The sequence below is a fragment of the Mesoplodon mirus genome, assembly GCF_964341445.2.
Source record: "Mesoplodon mirus genome assembly, chromosome: 8".
Taxonomy (NCBI): Eukaryota; Metazoa; Chordata; class Mammalia; order Artiodactyla; family Ziphiidae; genus Mesoplodon; species Mesoplodon mirus.
This window is the reverse complement of record NC_138984.1, coordinates 39,010,515-39,028,115: the sequence shown is the minus strand read 5'-3', so window position 1 is coordinate 39,028,115 and position 17,601 is coordinate 39,010,515. Positions and strand designations below refer to the sequence as shown.

Here is a 17,601-nt window from a genome sequence, read left to right as displayed (position 1 = left end):
ATGGCATTCAGCCCAATGACAGTTAACTCACCATTGTAACAAGCCCAGTGCAGCGGCGTGTAGCCCTGGTTATCTTTGAAAGAACAGTCCTCCTCGGAAAGTGCTATCTGCAGCAGCTCACTCAGCCACGTGGCGTGGCCACGAGCAGCCGCATAGTGCAAGGGTGTCCTCCCTCTGGAGTCTTTACACAGAATCGACACTTCTTGTTCCAGCAGCATTTGCACACATTCCTCATGTCCTGTCATAATCTGATGCATCGCAATGAAAAACACAACACAAATCTGAGAAGACTCAGGAAGCGAAGCAGTTGGCTAAGGGAGGCTGGGCTCAGAGTAAGTGGACATAACGCCGGGGTCTTAAGGGAAACAGACTCTGTCCTACTTGGGAGGAGACAGGCAGGACAACCTAGCAGGATTCATAACAGAAAGGTCTGTGTGAACACCAGCATTTTAGAAGCGTCTCTTGACCCTGCAAACATAACCATGAAAGGAATCATGATATCGTGGAAAGCATCAGCTTTAAAATCAGGAAGATGTGAGCTAAATTCTGCCTCCCTCTTATAAAGCTTGGACAAGTCAATTTGTCTCTCTATGCCTCACTTCACCCACCTGTAAATGGGGATAGTAATAATGACCTCACAGCCTGTTGTGAGGACTCATGAGATATGTAAAGGCTCTCAGCCTGCTGTGTGGCCTGCAGGAAGTACCCAAGAAATAAGATCCACGATTATGGCGTTAACCACCCATGGTTCCTCTTCTTTTCATTGATCATGGTGGTGAGCACCATCTTCAAATAGCAATTTTCCGATTTCTGCTTTTGTTTCATTTGGATTATTTGACATGCTTTAAAAAAACAGTTCAGCAGGTGTGTATGAAGAATTACCCACAGGATACATATTTCAGCAGGATATGTATTTCAGGTGGGGAATGGGCCTACATTGTATAAAGAACAATTAAAAAGAGCATGGCTACTCAAAACTAGGTAATCATTGGAATAAATTATGACACCTGTACACAGTGGAGGATGAAACATGATAGGGCGGAAAAACATTTAGTGAAATGGAAAAAGGTACTTGATCTACTAAGAGAAAAAAAGCAGGTTCCAAATAGCATCTTCAGTATTCTCTCTTTTTAAAATTTAAAACAAATCTATATTTAGAAAAAAAGATTGGTGATATATACACCAAAAAGTGGTTATCTCCGGGAGGTGGGATTACTAGCGATTATGATTTTCTTTTTTGTGCTTTAAAAATTTTTTTGCAAATTTCCTATGATGTGCATGCAATCAGAAAGAACCAATTCTACCAACAGTAGGTGTTCATGTATCTATTATCACAATCAAAGGCGACAACTCAAGAGCAGGACCTAAGAGCACCTGCCGTTATTTTACCTTTGCAAAAGATTTTGTAATTTCTTTTCAGCTGACTGAGGTTAATTGGTTATCTCAGGAAACAATTTTCTTACTAAAAATTCATATGGGCAGGGGGAGAAGAAACAAGCTCACTATGAAATTGCTTGACTAAAGCTGAGGAAAATACACATACCCCTCTGTGTAAAGCTGTGCAGCCCATGATGTCAACGGCATCCACATTTGCTTCCTTTTCAAGTAACAACGAAACAGCATCAATGTGTCCATATGCTACTGCAAGCATCAGCGGGGTCCTAGGAAAAGAGGGAAATTAGGCTTTTAAAAAGATTTTAAAAATACTCATCACTTCCAGTGAGAGGATCTCCCTCTCTCCATCTCTCTGTCTCTTTCTTTCTCAGTCTCTCTCCCCTCTTGACAGTTGCTTGATATTTTCTGAGTGTCCCCAGTTTGCTATCTGCCACTTGGAACAAGCTATCTGCCTCTGGTCTCTAATGGCCATGTGGAATGGCGGCAGTGGACTGATCAATACGGGTGGGGCACAGGAAGGTTCCACCTCAAAACGTTCATTTGAATTCCAACATTTTCAGAACTATGTAGCACTGACCAAATATCCATTGAGTAAGGAGTGTGTACATGTAAGAGATGCTCTTGCTTCTATCAGAGCAGCTCTACTTTCATGGTTTTCTATGTCGGACTTTGGCTCCAGATTTTATTTGAACAAAGCTTCATTGCCTTAAAGAAAAGTCAGACAAGCCCAGAGAGGAAAGATCCAAGTGCTGGGATCCAGGAGGTGAGGTTCCAGCTTTGGCTTCGACATGAACTCATGTATCTGGGGTGAGTCACTAGTGCTCTGTTGCTCTGTATTTCCTATTTGTAAGAGAAGACTGGGTGGGAGAACGGGCTAACAGATGGAAAATACTTGGGAAAAACAAACTCAGGAAGGATAAAAATATGAAGGATTTTTACAGTGGAGACAACTTCTTGAGGTCTGTCCTATTACATTATTAATTTAAAAAATTAGACTATAGCAGCTTCAGAAGAGGGTAAAAATGGATAGAAAGGAACAATGGAGGGGATATTTTAAAAAGGCCAGAGCACATGGCTACAGACATAAAAAGTTGGCTGTTTTTCATCAAGATATACACACACACATTTTTCTTGGATATACACTCCAGTGCAAACCACTGCATTATTCTAGGACCTTCATCCATGAATTTCACCCCAATATATACCCCCAACCTAGAATTCAGCAGTCAGCCCTCCTAGCTATTTAACAAATTAACCAGTCACCTGCAGTGATTTGAAATGTCAACCCCAAGCACATGAACACTTACTGTCCTTTGGCATCTTTCACGTCAACCACTTCTGGGTTGTCTGCAATTTCTAGTAATAGCCGCAAACACAGTGTGTGACCATTAATTACTGAAAAAGAAAATAATGGACATTCTTTTAACAGACCACACGTATCCCTCCAAAGTGAACTTTATTGGGACTTCAAATGGGTGGTTTTCAAATGTTGCTAACAGACATCTCCAGGTTTCCAGGTCGTGCCAGCTGCTGGGCAAAGCACACAATGTGTATGTTACCAACCCATCTTCCCCTTTCTTCCTGTAGGGCACTTTGGTCCTCAACTAACTTTTTTTCCTGGTTGCTGTACAGAGGCTTTTTTCCTTAAACCGGACATCCTTTCTTTTTTTTTCTTTCTTTCTTTCCTTTTTTTTTTTTTTTTTTTTTTTAGATGTTGGGGGTAGGAGTTTATTAATTTACTTATTTATTTTTGCTGTGTTGGGTCTTCGTTTCTGTGCGAGGGCTTCCTCTAGTTGTGGCAAGCGGGGGCCACTCTTCATCGCGGTGCGCGGGCCTCTCACTATCGCGGCCTCTCTTGTTGCGGAGCACAGGCTCCAGACGCGCAGGCTCAGTAGCTGTGGCTCACGGGCCCAGCCGCTCCGCGGCATGTGGAATTCTCCCAGACCAGGGCTCGAACCCGTGTCCCCTGCATTAGCAGGCAGATTCTCAACCACTGCGCCACCAGGGAAGCCCAGGACATCCTTTCTTATCTCCTCCTATGGGACTGATCATCTCTTTCCACTTTCCAGTTATCCTCTCTGTTCCTCTAAGAGAGCCTCTCAATTCTGTATAATCATCCTGTGTCTAGCCTGCCTCCAGCCCTTTTTAAAAAGAAGGCAGGAGGGAAGAGGAGTGGGGAGGGGAGCACAGGAGGGGAAGAAGGGAGACGGGAACAGATCTTACCTCTTTTCCCCATCATTTTACATTCTGAGGTAGACGCTGAAGCAGTTATTCTGCTCCAACTGATTAGTGGTGTCTTAAAGCAAAACCTCAAGCCAGCAAGGTGTACACGAGCCATTGGCTCACTGCTCATTGACTGAATGGCACCCCCAGGAGACTCACAGATGGACCCCCAGTAGCTGGAGGACCCCTCCATCTGAGTTCCTCAAATCAAAGCCTTCATTTCTCGGCCTTCTCCCGGCGGCCTCCCACCCCCCCCACCCCATCGCCTCTGTCCCCCCCTTCCTTCCCTGCCAAGCTCTGACTGGGGTGTGGCAGGCCCTCACCCTGCCCCTCCTCACCCAGCTGCCCGGGTAGGGGCTGGCAAGGGGCAGGAAGTGTGGCCGCAACCTTGGGTTGGCCTTGACCGGCCAGGGCAGAACCCACACAGGGCAGGGCAAGCACCTGGCAAGATGCTTCTTTTAGGAGCTGCGGTGCCCCAGGGCCCGGAAGCAAACCTCCGGGGACGACAATCCTTGAGGTAAGGGACTTTCCTCCAGCTTGCTGAATGGAACCCACAGCCTTACAAAAGGCCTGGCTTTCCATTCAGGGAGTAGGATGGGAACAAATATGTTTAAAATTCCAGACGTGACCTTCTCTCCTCTGCTGAACAATGAGAACGCCATAAAATACATCGCAGTAACCTCGTTCTGGATGTGGAGAGAGAAGGGAATAGATGCGGCTATGTTAGGTTGATAGAGGCTCTTCTAAGAGCTGCGTTTTACAGCCCTTTTTACTGCATGCCAGTCACGAGAGAAGGCTAATTGAACAAGGACACATTTCTCAGGGACGATACGTATTAGAATTAGCTCACATTCATCGACACCACTCAAATTAACTACAGGAATAATGCCCGCATTTTGTAGACACTGCATTCAGCGAATGCTCAGCAACGTCCCCTTTATGTACCTCAGGAGGAAATTTTGTGGAAATATTGTTGTTGCTGTTGTTTGGCTTTTTGTTTTAAAAATCACATTAAATCTGTTACCAATGGTGAAATATGCAAGGGCTTTAATGTATGCTCAAAAGTAAATAATTAGCAGAGGACTATAGCTAATACAGGTGGTGGTGTTTTTATATAATACTCATGAAATGGAGGTACAGCATATTTTGATTGATTCCTCTTTCTATAGCAATTTGATATTCTTTAAATACTCATAATCATAATGGTTCCAAGGATTTTGATGTCTGCCTAAACAGAAAAAGGGGGGAAAATCATCTAAGTTCACATCACTCATCCAGGATGCTGAAGAGCAAACCAATTTCTTCAGTAGTGTGTCTTTTTTTTCGGGGGGGGGCAGTGAGGGGGTGGGAGGTGAGGCCGTGTACAGTAGCTTTTTGAACTTAGCTAATAGCCCTCGGTAAATATAATTCCCCCTTATCGTAAAAGTGTAGCTGCCCTAGGATTCTCGTTGGCTTCCCACAAACTATGCTTTTCCGCGGTTGCCTTCCAACAAAAAGATGCTACCATCGCCTTTCGCTGTGCACTGCCAAGTCCAGCTTTGTTTCAGACTAGCTCAGCCTCCCCCTGACGATGAGTGACAGCCATTTCTCATGCTGCTCAAAGACCACAAGTGTCACTACAACTATCTGTGCCAAACCCTCTAAAATCCATCCTGGTTCCTCTTCCTCACAGTACTCTCAGGATTTGAAACAAACCAAAAAACTGGCATCTCAAATGAGCTGGAAGAGATTCTGGAAAAGCAGATTCTCAAAGCACAGGCTAAAGCTTCTGCACAGCAGACATTTTGTGGAGAACAGAGTCAAATGACAGCCTGCATCTTTTTAATGAATGACACGAGGGAAACCCAAAAGGAGTGAGTCCTCTTGACCACTAGGGGGCTCCATTGGACCGCAACCAACATCACAGTGGCAAATGAGTGACTGATTATTCTTCATTGTTTACCTGTGCACAAGGGTGATTTTTCACAATCAAAATAGGCCCTTTGTAATTGTCAGGAAGTACATGGTAACTAAAGCACAATGCTTGCCTTAATAATAGGCAACTACTCTTTAAAAAGGAGAACTAAATGTAAACTTTAATACCAAGAAAGCCTAGACTACCAAACTTTATAATAATACTTATAAATACCAAAAAGACCAAAAAGACTAAATGTGATGATGGGAAATAAGAATTTATAACTTAACCATACCAACCATTGCTAAAGTTTTTTCCAGGAACAATCATTTCCAGATAATTAGGCAACACCATGTTTTTCAATCTCCATATTGTTTTTCTTCAGTGGTTTGGAAACTCAGGGATGTGGATGGCAATACTTCCACAAAATCTAACATTCCAAGAACATTTTCCCAAGTACAAGAATCATAAAGTCTTTCAAAAACTGCTTTCACTCCTCTTCTTCCTCAGTACATCCATTATTTCATGGTTATTTCTCTTTATAAGATGCTATCTGCTTTCCTGATAAAAGGCCATTATCGTTGAATTCCTGAGTCCAAAGGAAATTATGCCTTAGCTGAGCTAGAAACTCTTCCACATTGCCTTTACATCTGTGTATATGTCTAGAAGTGTCTGGACACAGTTTTATTTTATGTATATTGAAGAAAAGTCACAGAAAAGGCTAATTACTCACTTCTTGAAAAATACATGCACGTTTTAACAGTCCCTATTTTTACACCACATGCATCAAGCATCAGAGGAAAAGTGAAGAAGTACCATTTAGGCTGCACAATAACGTACTGAGTAGATTGCTATCTGACAACTCCTTTTATGAAGTAGCTGTGAAATATCATTCATTTTGTGTTTCGAAATGCTGTGTGATCTTATTCTATGTAATTTATCTGAAGATCACAATACACCTTGCCCTTTTCTCAGAAAGTTGTGTGACTGCCATTGGCCAAAGGTTCAGAACTCTCTTTGGAGTTAAGGAGAAGGCCAGATGCAGCACAGAGGATTTTTAGGGCAGAATGATGGATACATGCCATTATACATTTGTCCAAATTCATAGAATGTACAACACCGAGAGTGGACCCTAATGTAAACTATGGACTTTGGATGATTATGGTGTGTCAATGTAGGTTCATCCATTGTAATAAATGTTCCACTCTGGTGAGGGGTGTTGATAATGGGGGAGGCTATGCACATGTGGGAGACAGAGGGTATGTGGAAAATCTCTGTACCTTCTTTTCAACTTTCCTGTGAACCTAAAACTGCTCTAAAGAAAAATTGTCTTTAAAGAAGAAGGCCAGAGGCTCTCTGGCCATAGAATACCAGTTATCACCAAGTGGACAGTAAGCCAAAAGCATTTTGGAAGAGGGTAGGCATGTTTGATGTAGAAAGAAAATAGATATTTTAAGAATTGGAATGAAAGAAAATGCTGCCATCCTTTTACTTGAACTTACAAGTGGGCCACAAAACTAGGGTAAACAGGCTCTTGACAAGACCTACCTGAGGCATGAAGTGGGGTTCTTTTGGTTACATTGTCTTTCACAAAGATGGATGCACCCTGATTGATAAGTGCTTCCACACATTCTGTGTGTCCCTTAAAGGCAGCTAGATCCAGAGCAGTGCGGCCTTTCTCATCCTTGATGTCCAGGTCCACCAGCGACTGCAGAAGGACCTCCAAGGCCTGGTGGTGCCCATTGTAGGCCTGAAAAGGAGAAACCAACCGCTCAAATGCTTGCTCACCTTAAATCCCACAACAATCCATGTGAGGGGCTAAGGCTCTCAGATCACGCATGGAGACCATTCCAAAGAGCACATCAGAAAGATGCTTGGAATACTTACTGAAACACAGGCAAAACCAGAGTTAGGTGGAAAAATTATAACGCACAGACCTCACAGTCACATATGCATTTCTTCATGTTCTTTCTCTTTTGTCAAATAATTTATTCCAAAGGTACTAAATGTATCAATGTATTCTTATATTTATATCTATTGATCTAATAATCTAATGCAGACTAATAGCTGAATGAATTAATGTATTTTTTCATCTGCTAGTTCAGTCCTAAACCTATTAACGCAATCAGAATATTTTTTCAGGAGCCTTTTCTGTTAAACCTCGAGGGAAAAAAACACTAAAAACACTGTGGACTTTGTAATTCAACAGAGGCATAGTGACCTTCTGCCACAGGCCAACATTTTAAATTTCAACCTCCTGATCCTAGGTGAGTTTCTTAATTTCACTTAGACTTCGTTTCCTCATCTATAAAGGAGATCAATAAAAGCTGCCTTCCAGAGAAGACAAGAAGAGATAAAATTGCACAGGATTTGCATAGTGTCTTATACATAGTTGATGCTTCCTCTTCTCTCCTTTGTTTCCTCCATTGATTATAATGAAAATATAAAACCAATTATGGAAGTATATTCCATACATCAGTGCCAAGTTCAGACCTATTGTGAAGTCTTATGCTGCATTAAAGTTAGGAGGCTTCATACTAAAACACAAAATGAAAAGTCCGAAAGGTAATTTTTATTAAGTCTATAAGGTTAAAAAAAAAAAGTAAATGCACATATAAGGCCAAGGACATTGAAATAAAAGAAAGAAAACAGATAAGGATATGGTGGGGGTGGGGATTTGGTGGAGGGAAGTAAAGAAGGAGACAGAGGAAAAGCCTGTCCCCAGTGTTGTCAGCAGCCAAAGTTTCCTCTTATGTCTCCTGCACTTTCTGTTTTTCTACTGCAGCAATTACTCAAGGCACGATTTATTTGAAAAACGGCTTAGCACAGACAAAAGACTAATTTCCTTAATACACAAAGAACTTATACAAACCATTTTAAAAACTAGGAAAATGTGTAAAGGACATGAAAAGGCAGCTCACAGAAAAAGAAATATAAAAGGTCAACACACATACGAAAAAAACCATGTAAATTTTTAGGGTACTATTTTTCAACTACCAAATGTCAATGATTAAGTTTGGGCACGTCAGTATTAGATAAGACATGGTGAAAAAAAGCAATCTATGCCCTGGTGGTGGGAGTATACAATGGTGTGACATTTGTGGAGGGTGGTTTGACAAAAATCTATCAAAAATTGTTAAAAAGTTGCAAATAGTACATATAACAATTTTATAAAAAGCAAATATATCCAGATAGACACATATCTGTATCTATGTATATTTCTGTATTCATAGAAAATTTTAGAAGGATACAAAGGAAACTGTTAACAGTGGTTACCTCCAGAAATGTGAGGTAAAGTAATGAACATGTGGACTCATTTCACCTTATCTTTTAAAAAACCATTTGAATGTTTTTCTCAAGTACATGTCAACCACAACAATAACAAAAACTAGATTAAATGACCCACAAGATTTAAGAGTGCTGATAGGAACTGTTTTTAAAACTCTCTCATTATATTATTTTTGTAAAAGATTATGATTATTATGCTACATATTAAACATATATGTAGTATAATAACTCATATGCTGATGAATCCCAAATTTATATCCCAGTTCTAACTATTTCTTTTACTTTGCAAGACATATATATTCAACTGTCTATTGAAATTTCCACTTGAATACCTAATACGCATCTCAAGCTTAACATGTCCCAAACTGAGTGCTTAACTTCCCTCCTAAAATTTGCTCCATCTCAGTAAGTGGCAATTTTGTTCTTCTAGTTGCTCAGGCCCAATATTTTGGAGTCCACTTTGTCTTCCCTCTTAAGCGCAGGGTTGTAGCCCTACACAAGGGCTCTGGGACATTGGGGCAAGGGGGTGCTAACAAGTAGCTTCCCCACCCCTTCCCACGGCCTTGCCATGCCCTGGTACAGGGGTGTGTCTGCTGAGAGGAAGGGACACTTTTGCTAACCACACAGAGGTGTCATCAGGTTCTCGGGCATCCGGCAGGAAATATCTATCCATATCCCTGTTGTAATTCACACACAGGTGTTGGGTGACTAGTAGCAGCCCTCAATGCCACGATCATCTCTACTTCCAAGCCGTAATCATCTCTACTGTTTCTTTAAAATATATCCAGAATCTATCCAGTTCTCACTATACCACATCCTCTGTTGCCAGGATTATGGCAAAAGCTTCCCTTTCAGTCCTTGCCCTCCTGCAAACGATTACTGAACAGCCACAGGATGAAATCTTTTGAAATTCAAGTTGGATATAGCACTCCTTGATGAAAACTCATTGATAATTCCCTCGCTGATAATAAAATCCAAAACTTCTCATGACCATTCAGGCTCTTAGGATGTGGCCTCCCTCGACCCTGTCCGTCAGCATAGTCCCTCACTCAGAGAGTGTTGGAACTCAGTGTTCCAACCACTCTAGCCTGCCCTCTGCACCCCCTATGATTAAGTAACGCATGTCCTCCTCTGGGCCACTGCATCTGTCCTTTCTGTTTCCCCTGCCTGGAAAGCCCTTCCCCCAAAGAGCCACACGGCTTTTTCAGTAATTCTGCTTCAACTGTCCCCTTATCTGGCGGCATCTCAGAGCCCATATAAAATAGCCCACTACCCTTCTCCTCAACATATCGGATACTCTCCACCCCACTTATCCTGCTTTATTTTAGCTTTATAGCATTTATTATCGCTTGATATCTGTTACATATCTATTGATTTGTTTGTTATCTAAGACTGAAGGTACTTTCTGTGTGTTGCTCACTGCTGTATTCTAGACTCGTGCACGGCACACTCAACAATTATTTGATGAATAAATGAATGAATATAATGACTGCTATTATCATTTATTAGTATTAGTGATAAGAATATATTTTAAGGGCTTCCCTGATGGCGCAGTGGTTGAGAGTTCGCCTGCAGATGCAGGGGACACGGGTTCGTGCCCCGGTCCGGGAAGATCCCACATGCCCCGGAGCAGCTAGGCCCGGGAGCCATGGCCGCTGAGCCTGCGCATCCGGAGCCTGTGCTCCGCAACGAGAGAGGCCACAGCAGTGAGAGGCCTGCGTACCGCAAAAAAAAAAAAAAAAAAAAAAAAAAAGAATATATTTTAAAAATAGCAACTATTTATTGAGGGCACTGTGTTGAGCTCTAATCTTTGCAAACATCCTTTTTATAGATGGAAAAAAAACCAAAACAAGCAATGTTAATTAATTCACCCAAGATCACTGAAGCTAGTAAGTGACAAAGTCAGGTTTGAAACCCACAATCTGTGACCACTAGAATCTATGTTTTTAGGCAATGTCTTATCATTTTTCCTAGTAATTCCATTTAATTGACTTTCAAGCAAAATACTTTTGTGCCTGTGTGTAATGGCTCAGAGAGCTTAATAACAAATATTGAATCAGAAACCTAGGATGGAAAGCCTTTAGTCTAACCTAACTTCTGAAGCAACAGTTAATTTCACTGAGTACTTGCTGTGTGTCAGGCAGGACTAGACACGTAGCACCTTATTTGATGATTACGACAAGCCATGGTTTGGATGCTATTGTCATCCCCATCTCACCAACAAGGACACGGGAAGGCTGAGATGTTACTCAGTCCTCAGCCTTATGTGGTGGAGCTAGAATTCAAAGGCAGACCAGTCAGACCCCAGAGCCTGAGCTGTGGGCTTCTCATGAGCTCCTACTATGGATAGGATGCAACAAGACCATAAGTTATATGCTTCTTTAACTTTTTATTACAGGAAGTTTCAAATTTATATAAAGAACAGAGGATAGTGTCACAAATTCCCAAATACCCATCACCCAGTTTCAGCCATCATCAACTCGCCATTGGTGATTTTAAGCCAACTTGGGAGCACCTATCCTCCTATAAAGGGCTGTGGCGACAGGAGCATCTACATCAGGATGTCAGTCAGTCTATCTCATTTGACTCTGGGCTTGAGTCTGTGGCTTATTTTTGCATAACACCTCTTCTAATTTTAAATTGTAATGGTAGTGACTGATTCAGCTTATGTAGAAATCCTGACTTTACATCAAAGGGAAATGGGTCCATGTAGATAATAGATGGTTCTAGATGCTATTTGCAAATGCTCGTTCCTTCGGTGGCAGTTACTAGGATGACAAAGATAGTAAACATTTACAGTTTCTGTCAATTTGACTTAACCTAGGAAAATAGAATTGGCAACCTATAAACTGCATGCATATCTACAAAGCACCATGGCTCACATATTTAGATTTTAATAAAGAGAAAACCCAGGGCAAAGAGAAACATATTCAGGAAGGAAGGTGATATAGAGGGATCAGCACTGTGCAGGACAGCAGAGTCACATCAAAGGGCACTTAACTTAGGCGCTGACTTAAGAACTTAACTCCTGTAAAAGACCCCTGCAGTTTCTCCTTTAATTCTCACAACAAAAAATAAACCCATTTGCACGTGTTAAAGAGGCTTAACATTAAAATAAAATGGAGTGAACCCTGCTGAAGGAAAGCTTCAGAATTCCAATCGATATTTTCTTCTATATCAGGCACTTAAAAATTCAAAGACAGGAGGACTGAAAGGCCAGATTTATATATAGAATTCCCTCTGTTTCTTCCATTAGTCAAGCCTGCAGCTCTTGAATTTCAGTATCCAAAAGCATTACGATATGGAGTTGAAGACATAAAACTATGTATACTGTACTTCCAGGGCAATTTAAAGGAAATAATAAAGGTAAATTTGATAATACAAGAATTTTCACTTACCTTCACACTTTAGGGCTTAACCCTAGAAACAAACTACCACATAATATGGAATTCTATTCTGTGGTTAAATGCATGATTCTGTCTTTAGGCAGTTATGTGGCTCTTAGAGTCTATAAGAAAGTATAAAATAAAGCTTTAAACTCTCTGAAAGAGACTCAGGTAGTCAGGAAAGAAGACCTTTCTCTTATCAGCAGTGCATGATGAACATTGCCTTATTTTTCTTTCTATTCCCATCCTAAATCAGGTGTTTAGTGGGTAATTTCACAAATAATTTCTAAAATATCTCCAGGAAGAAGTAATCACACAAAAGAGCAAATATGCTGGTTCAAAAAGCATGTAGTATTTTGGCTTTCAATAGACAACCCAGTTTAAGCCTTCACTAGAGGTGGCAATCAAACATTTCAAATTTGTTTTACAAAAGACTTTTAAAAATCTCATTAAGTAACTTAAATACTTCTTAAACATAATTAATTTCTTTGAACTTTTTAGATTGGAACTGAGGGCAGCAAGGAGAAAGAATTTGGGATCTCAACAGAATCCATGAAACAATGGGTCCATCTGGAAATCTCGACAGCTGGAGCCTTTCATTTGCATAGCCTTGTTTCTTGATTTAATTTTTTTCAAGTGGATGAAATGCTTATGAAATTCACTGGGCAGATAACCCTGGAGACTTGACTCATTCAGCCAGGAAATAGTAACTGAAGGCCGGTCAGGTTTCTTGGGGTAGTCAAGGTTTGGGGGCATCTGGTTCTCTTTCACTGTAGAATCTTCTATGGAAGAAATAATGTGCCTTGGGTTTTAATCAAGTTAGTTGCTGCAGAGGGCCCTGGGGAGGGCGATGGGCATACTTGCGGGGTTCTTGGAGCAAATAATAATTTCTTTAAAAAGCATTGGCTTTTAGAGGTAATAAATAAAATAGTTTCAGAATTGACCCACTGCTATCACCCTGGTCAAAGTTATCACCATCATCGCTTACCTGGTTGTCTAGTTTCTGCTTTGTTCCCTGACAATTTAAACTCAATGCAGACATTAAAGGGATCCTTCTAAGATAAAAGTCATATCACATCATCTGTCTCCTCAAAACCCTCCAAATGGTTTCCTCTTTTGCTCAGTGAAGAAGTCAAAGTTCCCCCTGGAGTCTGTGGCCCTACCCCGTCTCCCTGCCCCCTCTACAAGACTCGGACCCCTACCACCCTCCCTGCATCTCTGTGCTCCAGCCATGGTGGCCTTGCTGTTCTGGGAACATGCCAAGTGTGCTCTCACCCCAGGGACTCTGCACTCTGCCCAGAGCATTCTTCTGTCCGAGACCAAATGGTTAGCTCGTCGCATCCCTGGTCAAACGTGAGATGCTATGTTGTGGGAAACAGTGCCCAGTCTGCCACCTCAATGCTCTCTGACTCACTGCTCCCATTTGCAGCAGCACTTCTGACCACCTGCCACGTTGTATATTTACTTGCCTATTGTCTCTCCTAGACTGCACACTCTACAAGGACAGTGGCCGGGTTTTGTTTGTTGCCATCTCTCCAGCTCCCGAAACAGTATTTGGTACACGCACAGTCAGTATATGTCAAAGGAAAGAATGATAGTGATGTTACTGATAGCGAGAGGATGATAGTGCCAGGTGCTGTTCTAACTGCTTTCCATGCATTAACCCAGGTCATCCCCCCAGAGGCCCTATGACAGAGGTACTGCTATTCTCCCCATATTATGAGTGGGAAAACTGAGACACAAGAGGTTAGGTACTTGGCCAAGATCATACAAAAAACAATTAGGGCTTCGCTGGTGGCGCAGTGGTTGAGAGTCCGCCTGCCGATGTAGGGGACATGGGTTCGAGCCCTGGTCCGGGAGGATCCCACATGCCGCGGAGCAGCTGGGCCCGTGAGCCATGGCCACTGAGCCTGCACGTCTGGAGCCTGTGCTCCGCAACGGGAGAGGCCACAGCAGTGAGAGACCCACGTACCACAAAAATAAAAATAAAAATAAAAAAATTAAATAAATTAACAAATTGGAAAGGGTTTGGGGATCCTTAACTGACTCACTCCTTTTAATTTACAGATGGAAAAACCATGTCCAGGTGAGTTGCTAATGAGAAGACTGGTGGCTAGGATCCCCTAGGTGTAGAACTACCAAAACCCAACTCTCTCCAATGATATTGTACCACCCTGTCTTTACAGGACTGGGAACCCACAACACTTAGCAGAGCATCTGGCACCCAGTAAGCACTCAACAATTTTTGAAAGAAAAGAAAAAAAGAATGAGAGATGATAGAATTTTTTGGAAGCTAGGAAAGTCTCTTCTCATATTACCAGCAGGCTTAGCAATGCAATCAACCCCACCCTCATAGGGCATGAGAATTCTACCTGAGATAACCTGTCCAATAGGCCTCTCCTAGCTCTGGGGTAACTTCCCCAGGCACAGCAGATGGCTGGGCAGAGATTCTAGGGTCAACCTTTAGAGCAACCTGTGCTAAGAGCCAACTGGTATGAAATTTTCTACATGTAAATATCCCACTCTCCATCCACCTCTTCTACTCTAAGCCCATGCCTGGAAGAAAGACGAATGGACATTTTAGCCTGATTTCACTGGACTCAGTGTGTGCGTGTGTCCGTGTGTATAGTCGCTGCATTGGTAGATGTGGCAGAGGGTGGTGAGTGGGATGTTATCAGGTGTGCTGGTGAGTATGTGGGGAGACTGGCAAAGAAGCAAGGGCCCCATGAGTGTGCTCGGTTCATCCCAATCCTTATGGGATGGCCTCATCCCTTCTCACCTTGCCTGACTGCTTATGTATGCCATCAATACAACACTCCTCTCTGCTCTCCAAAATCTCCATCTCAATTTTTCATCAGAAGGAAACTGAATAAGTGCTTATGTGTGCGTGGTACTGACCGAAATGTCATAACCATTAAACACAGAGACCCAGCATCCTACTCTTCCCAGCATCTAGCCTCTGGGTGCATCCAAACACCTTCTTTTTTTTTTTTTTTTTGCGGTACGCGGGCCTCTCACTGTTGTGGCCTCTCCCGTTGTGGAGCACAGGCTCCGGACGCGCAGCCTCAGTGGCCATGGCTCATGGGCCCAGTCGCTCCGCGGCATGTGGGATCTTCCCAGACCGGGGCACGAACCCGTGTCCCCTGCATCGGCAGGCGGACTCTCAACCACTGCGCCACCAGGGAAGCCCCCAAACACCTTCTTGATGGCCCTGGACCGATGCCTCACAGCTCAGCAGAGCCCTGCGTAGGTGAGCTGGCTGCTGCCAGTCTGAGAGGTCCCTAGGGAACAGCTGCTGCTGATCAACGGTGAGCAAGACCTTAACTGAAGTAGAGTGGTAGTGAGCTTCCCAGCTCGGTCACCCTCAGAGAGAGTTTGGGGATCCTCACTCTGAGCTATTGCATGTCTCTTCAGTGACTGGGATGTGGAAAGGAAGCTTTACTGGTGACAGAATAACTCCTGTTCCCCTCCCTCCCAGATCTCACCCAGTACAAGAATCAGCGCCTGATACCTCCTCTGAGACCCCGATTCCAAGTCCAGGCAGAAGCGGAAGAGTTGCAATTATGCATATTTTCATCTTGCTGTCACAAGTCTGTATTTAAATATCTCAAGTTTTTAACTGTGGCATTCGATTATTTGTAAGTTCAGTACTTGCTGTCTATACTTAAATCTCTAAAACCAAAATAAAACATTTCCTCAGTTTACTGATTTAACTACTAGATAATAATAATTTAGAGACTTAAAATGTATAACAATCATTATTAAGGGCACTGTGATACAGCTTCATGCACGTTGTCTCTTTTCCTGTATCCTCACTTCACAGATGGGGAAATCGAGGCTCAGCCAGGGTAAGTAATGTGTCTGAGGTCACCAGTGAGAAGCTGGGATTGGAATTTGAGACATGCTTTCTCACCGCAGCCTGAGTCTTTACCCATGTACTGTTTCCATCATGAGTTATTATGCATTGCTATGCTTTCCTTTTAAGAGCAGCCTAGTTTTAGGAACACTTAGGTTCTTTTTGTAACAGGGGAAGCTGCCCACAGCATCTCACTTACAGCTAAGTGGAGTGGACTCTTGGTAGCACCAGCATCTGACTCTTCAAAAACACTGTTGGTTCTTTCCAAAAGCTGTGGAGACACAAAGAAAACAACAGTACGTGAGTGCAATTTGCAGAAGGAATCCTACTTTATGGATACAAATGTTGACATAAATGAGAAAGCAGGCTTCAGAAACTTAAGAAATCATGCAGCTTCTCAGAAACATAAGAAATCTGATATAGCATACCTAAAACAAATATGCTAACTGAATATTTCAACTTCTAGGTCATCTTAGCATTTGTTATTCAAAAGAAAGCTTTCATACTTGAAAAGTTGCTCAGCTTCACCAATCTAGGCAAATAATTCATGTTAAATCCACTTCCCACCCAGCAGATCGTCACAATGAGAAAATTACAATACCCAGGGTCCATTCCATTATCAAACACATATTTATGGAGATAGCGTTGCAAAAGACTTAGGAAGCTCTTGTCCTCACGGAGCTTACATTCTAGAGTGGGAAAGCACAGACAAACAAATAAACAACATACACATAAGAAAATATCTGGTAGTGAAATATGCTGTAATGAAAGTAAAGTAGGGTGATGGGATATGGAGTGACTGGGAAGTTACTCTACAGCTGATGGCCAGGGGAGGCCTCTCCAAGAAAGGAGATGACAGTTCAAGCGAGACCTGAATAAGAAGAAGAGTGAAATCAAGTCAAAGTGTGGCAGGAGAGCATTCTGGGAGCAGGAAGGAGTCAGGGCAAATGCATCAAGTGGGGATGAACATGGTGAGTTCAAGGAATGGAACGGATAGTGTGACTAGGGTATGATGTTGGTGAGGGTGTCAGGAAAAAGACATTTCATTGACTCTTGTTGGGAGAACAAATTGTTAAAACCTTTCCGGGCAATTTTGTGCATATCTAGGAATATCTAGGAATTAATATATCTAGGAATTAATCCCCACTAAATAATTAGACAAGTGCACAATGACACATGTATAAAGAAATATATTCATTCAACAAACACTTGACGAATGACTACCCATGAGGCATGGACGTGTATACACTGCCGGGCGTGGGGTGGATGGATGGTGGGGGGTGGCCGCGTGGCGCGGGGGGATCGGCTCGGTGCTTTGTGGCCGCCTGGAGGGGTGGGATGGGGAGGGTGGGAGGGAGGGAGACGCAGGAGGGAGGGGATGTGGGAACAGGTGTATATGTATGACTGATTCACTTTGTTGTAAAGCAGAGACTAATAAAAAAAATATATATATATATTTAAAAATCAAATTTTTCATGGGGGGCAGGGCAGGCAATAGAAAAAAGAAGTTATATAATTAATTAGAAAGCCGTAGGTGCGATGGAGAAAGATAAAACAGA

General features: G+C 42.4%; 1 protein-coding gene across 4 annotated transcripts in view; it reads right to left on the bottom strand.

The window, feature by feature from the left end:
* ANKRD44 (ankyrin repeat domain 44) overlaps positions 1-17,601 on the bottom strand; it is a 331,247-nt gene that overhangs the window by 18,806 nt on the left and 294,840 nt on the right. For all 4 annotated transcript variants that reach the window (XM_082630931.1, XM_082630933.1, XM_082630932.1 and 1 more), the window contains exons 17-21: positions 16,242-16,313; positions 7,061-7,262; positions 2,703-2,790; positions 1,544-1,661; positions 32-248 (exon numbers count right to left, since the gene is read on the bottom strand). In XM_082630931.1, coding sequence (XP_082487057.1) covers positions 32-248; positions 1,544-1,661; positions 2,703-2,790; positions 7,061-7,262; positions 16,242-16,313 — 697 coding nt within the window. The remainder of the gene's footprint in view (positions 1-31; positions 249-1,543; positions 1,662-2,702; positions 2,791-7,060; positions 7,263-16,241; positions 16,314-17,601) is intronic.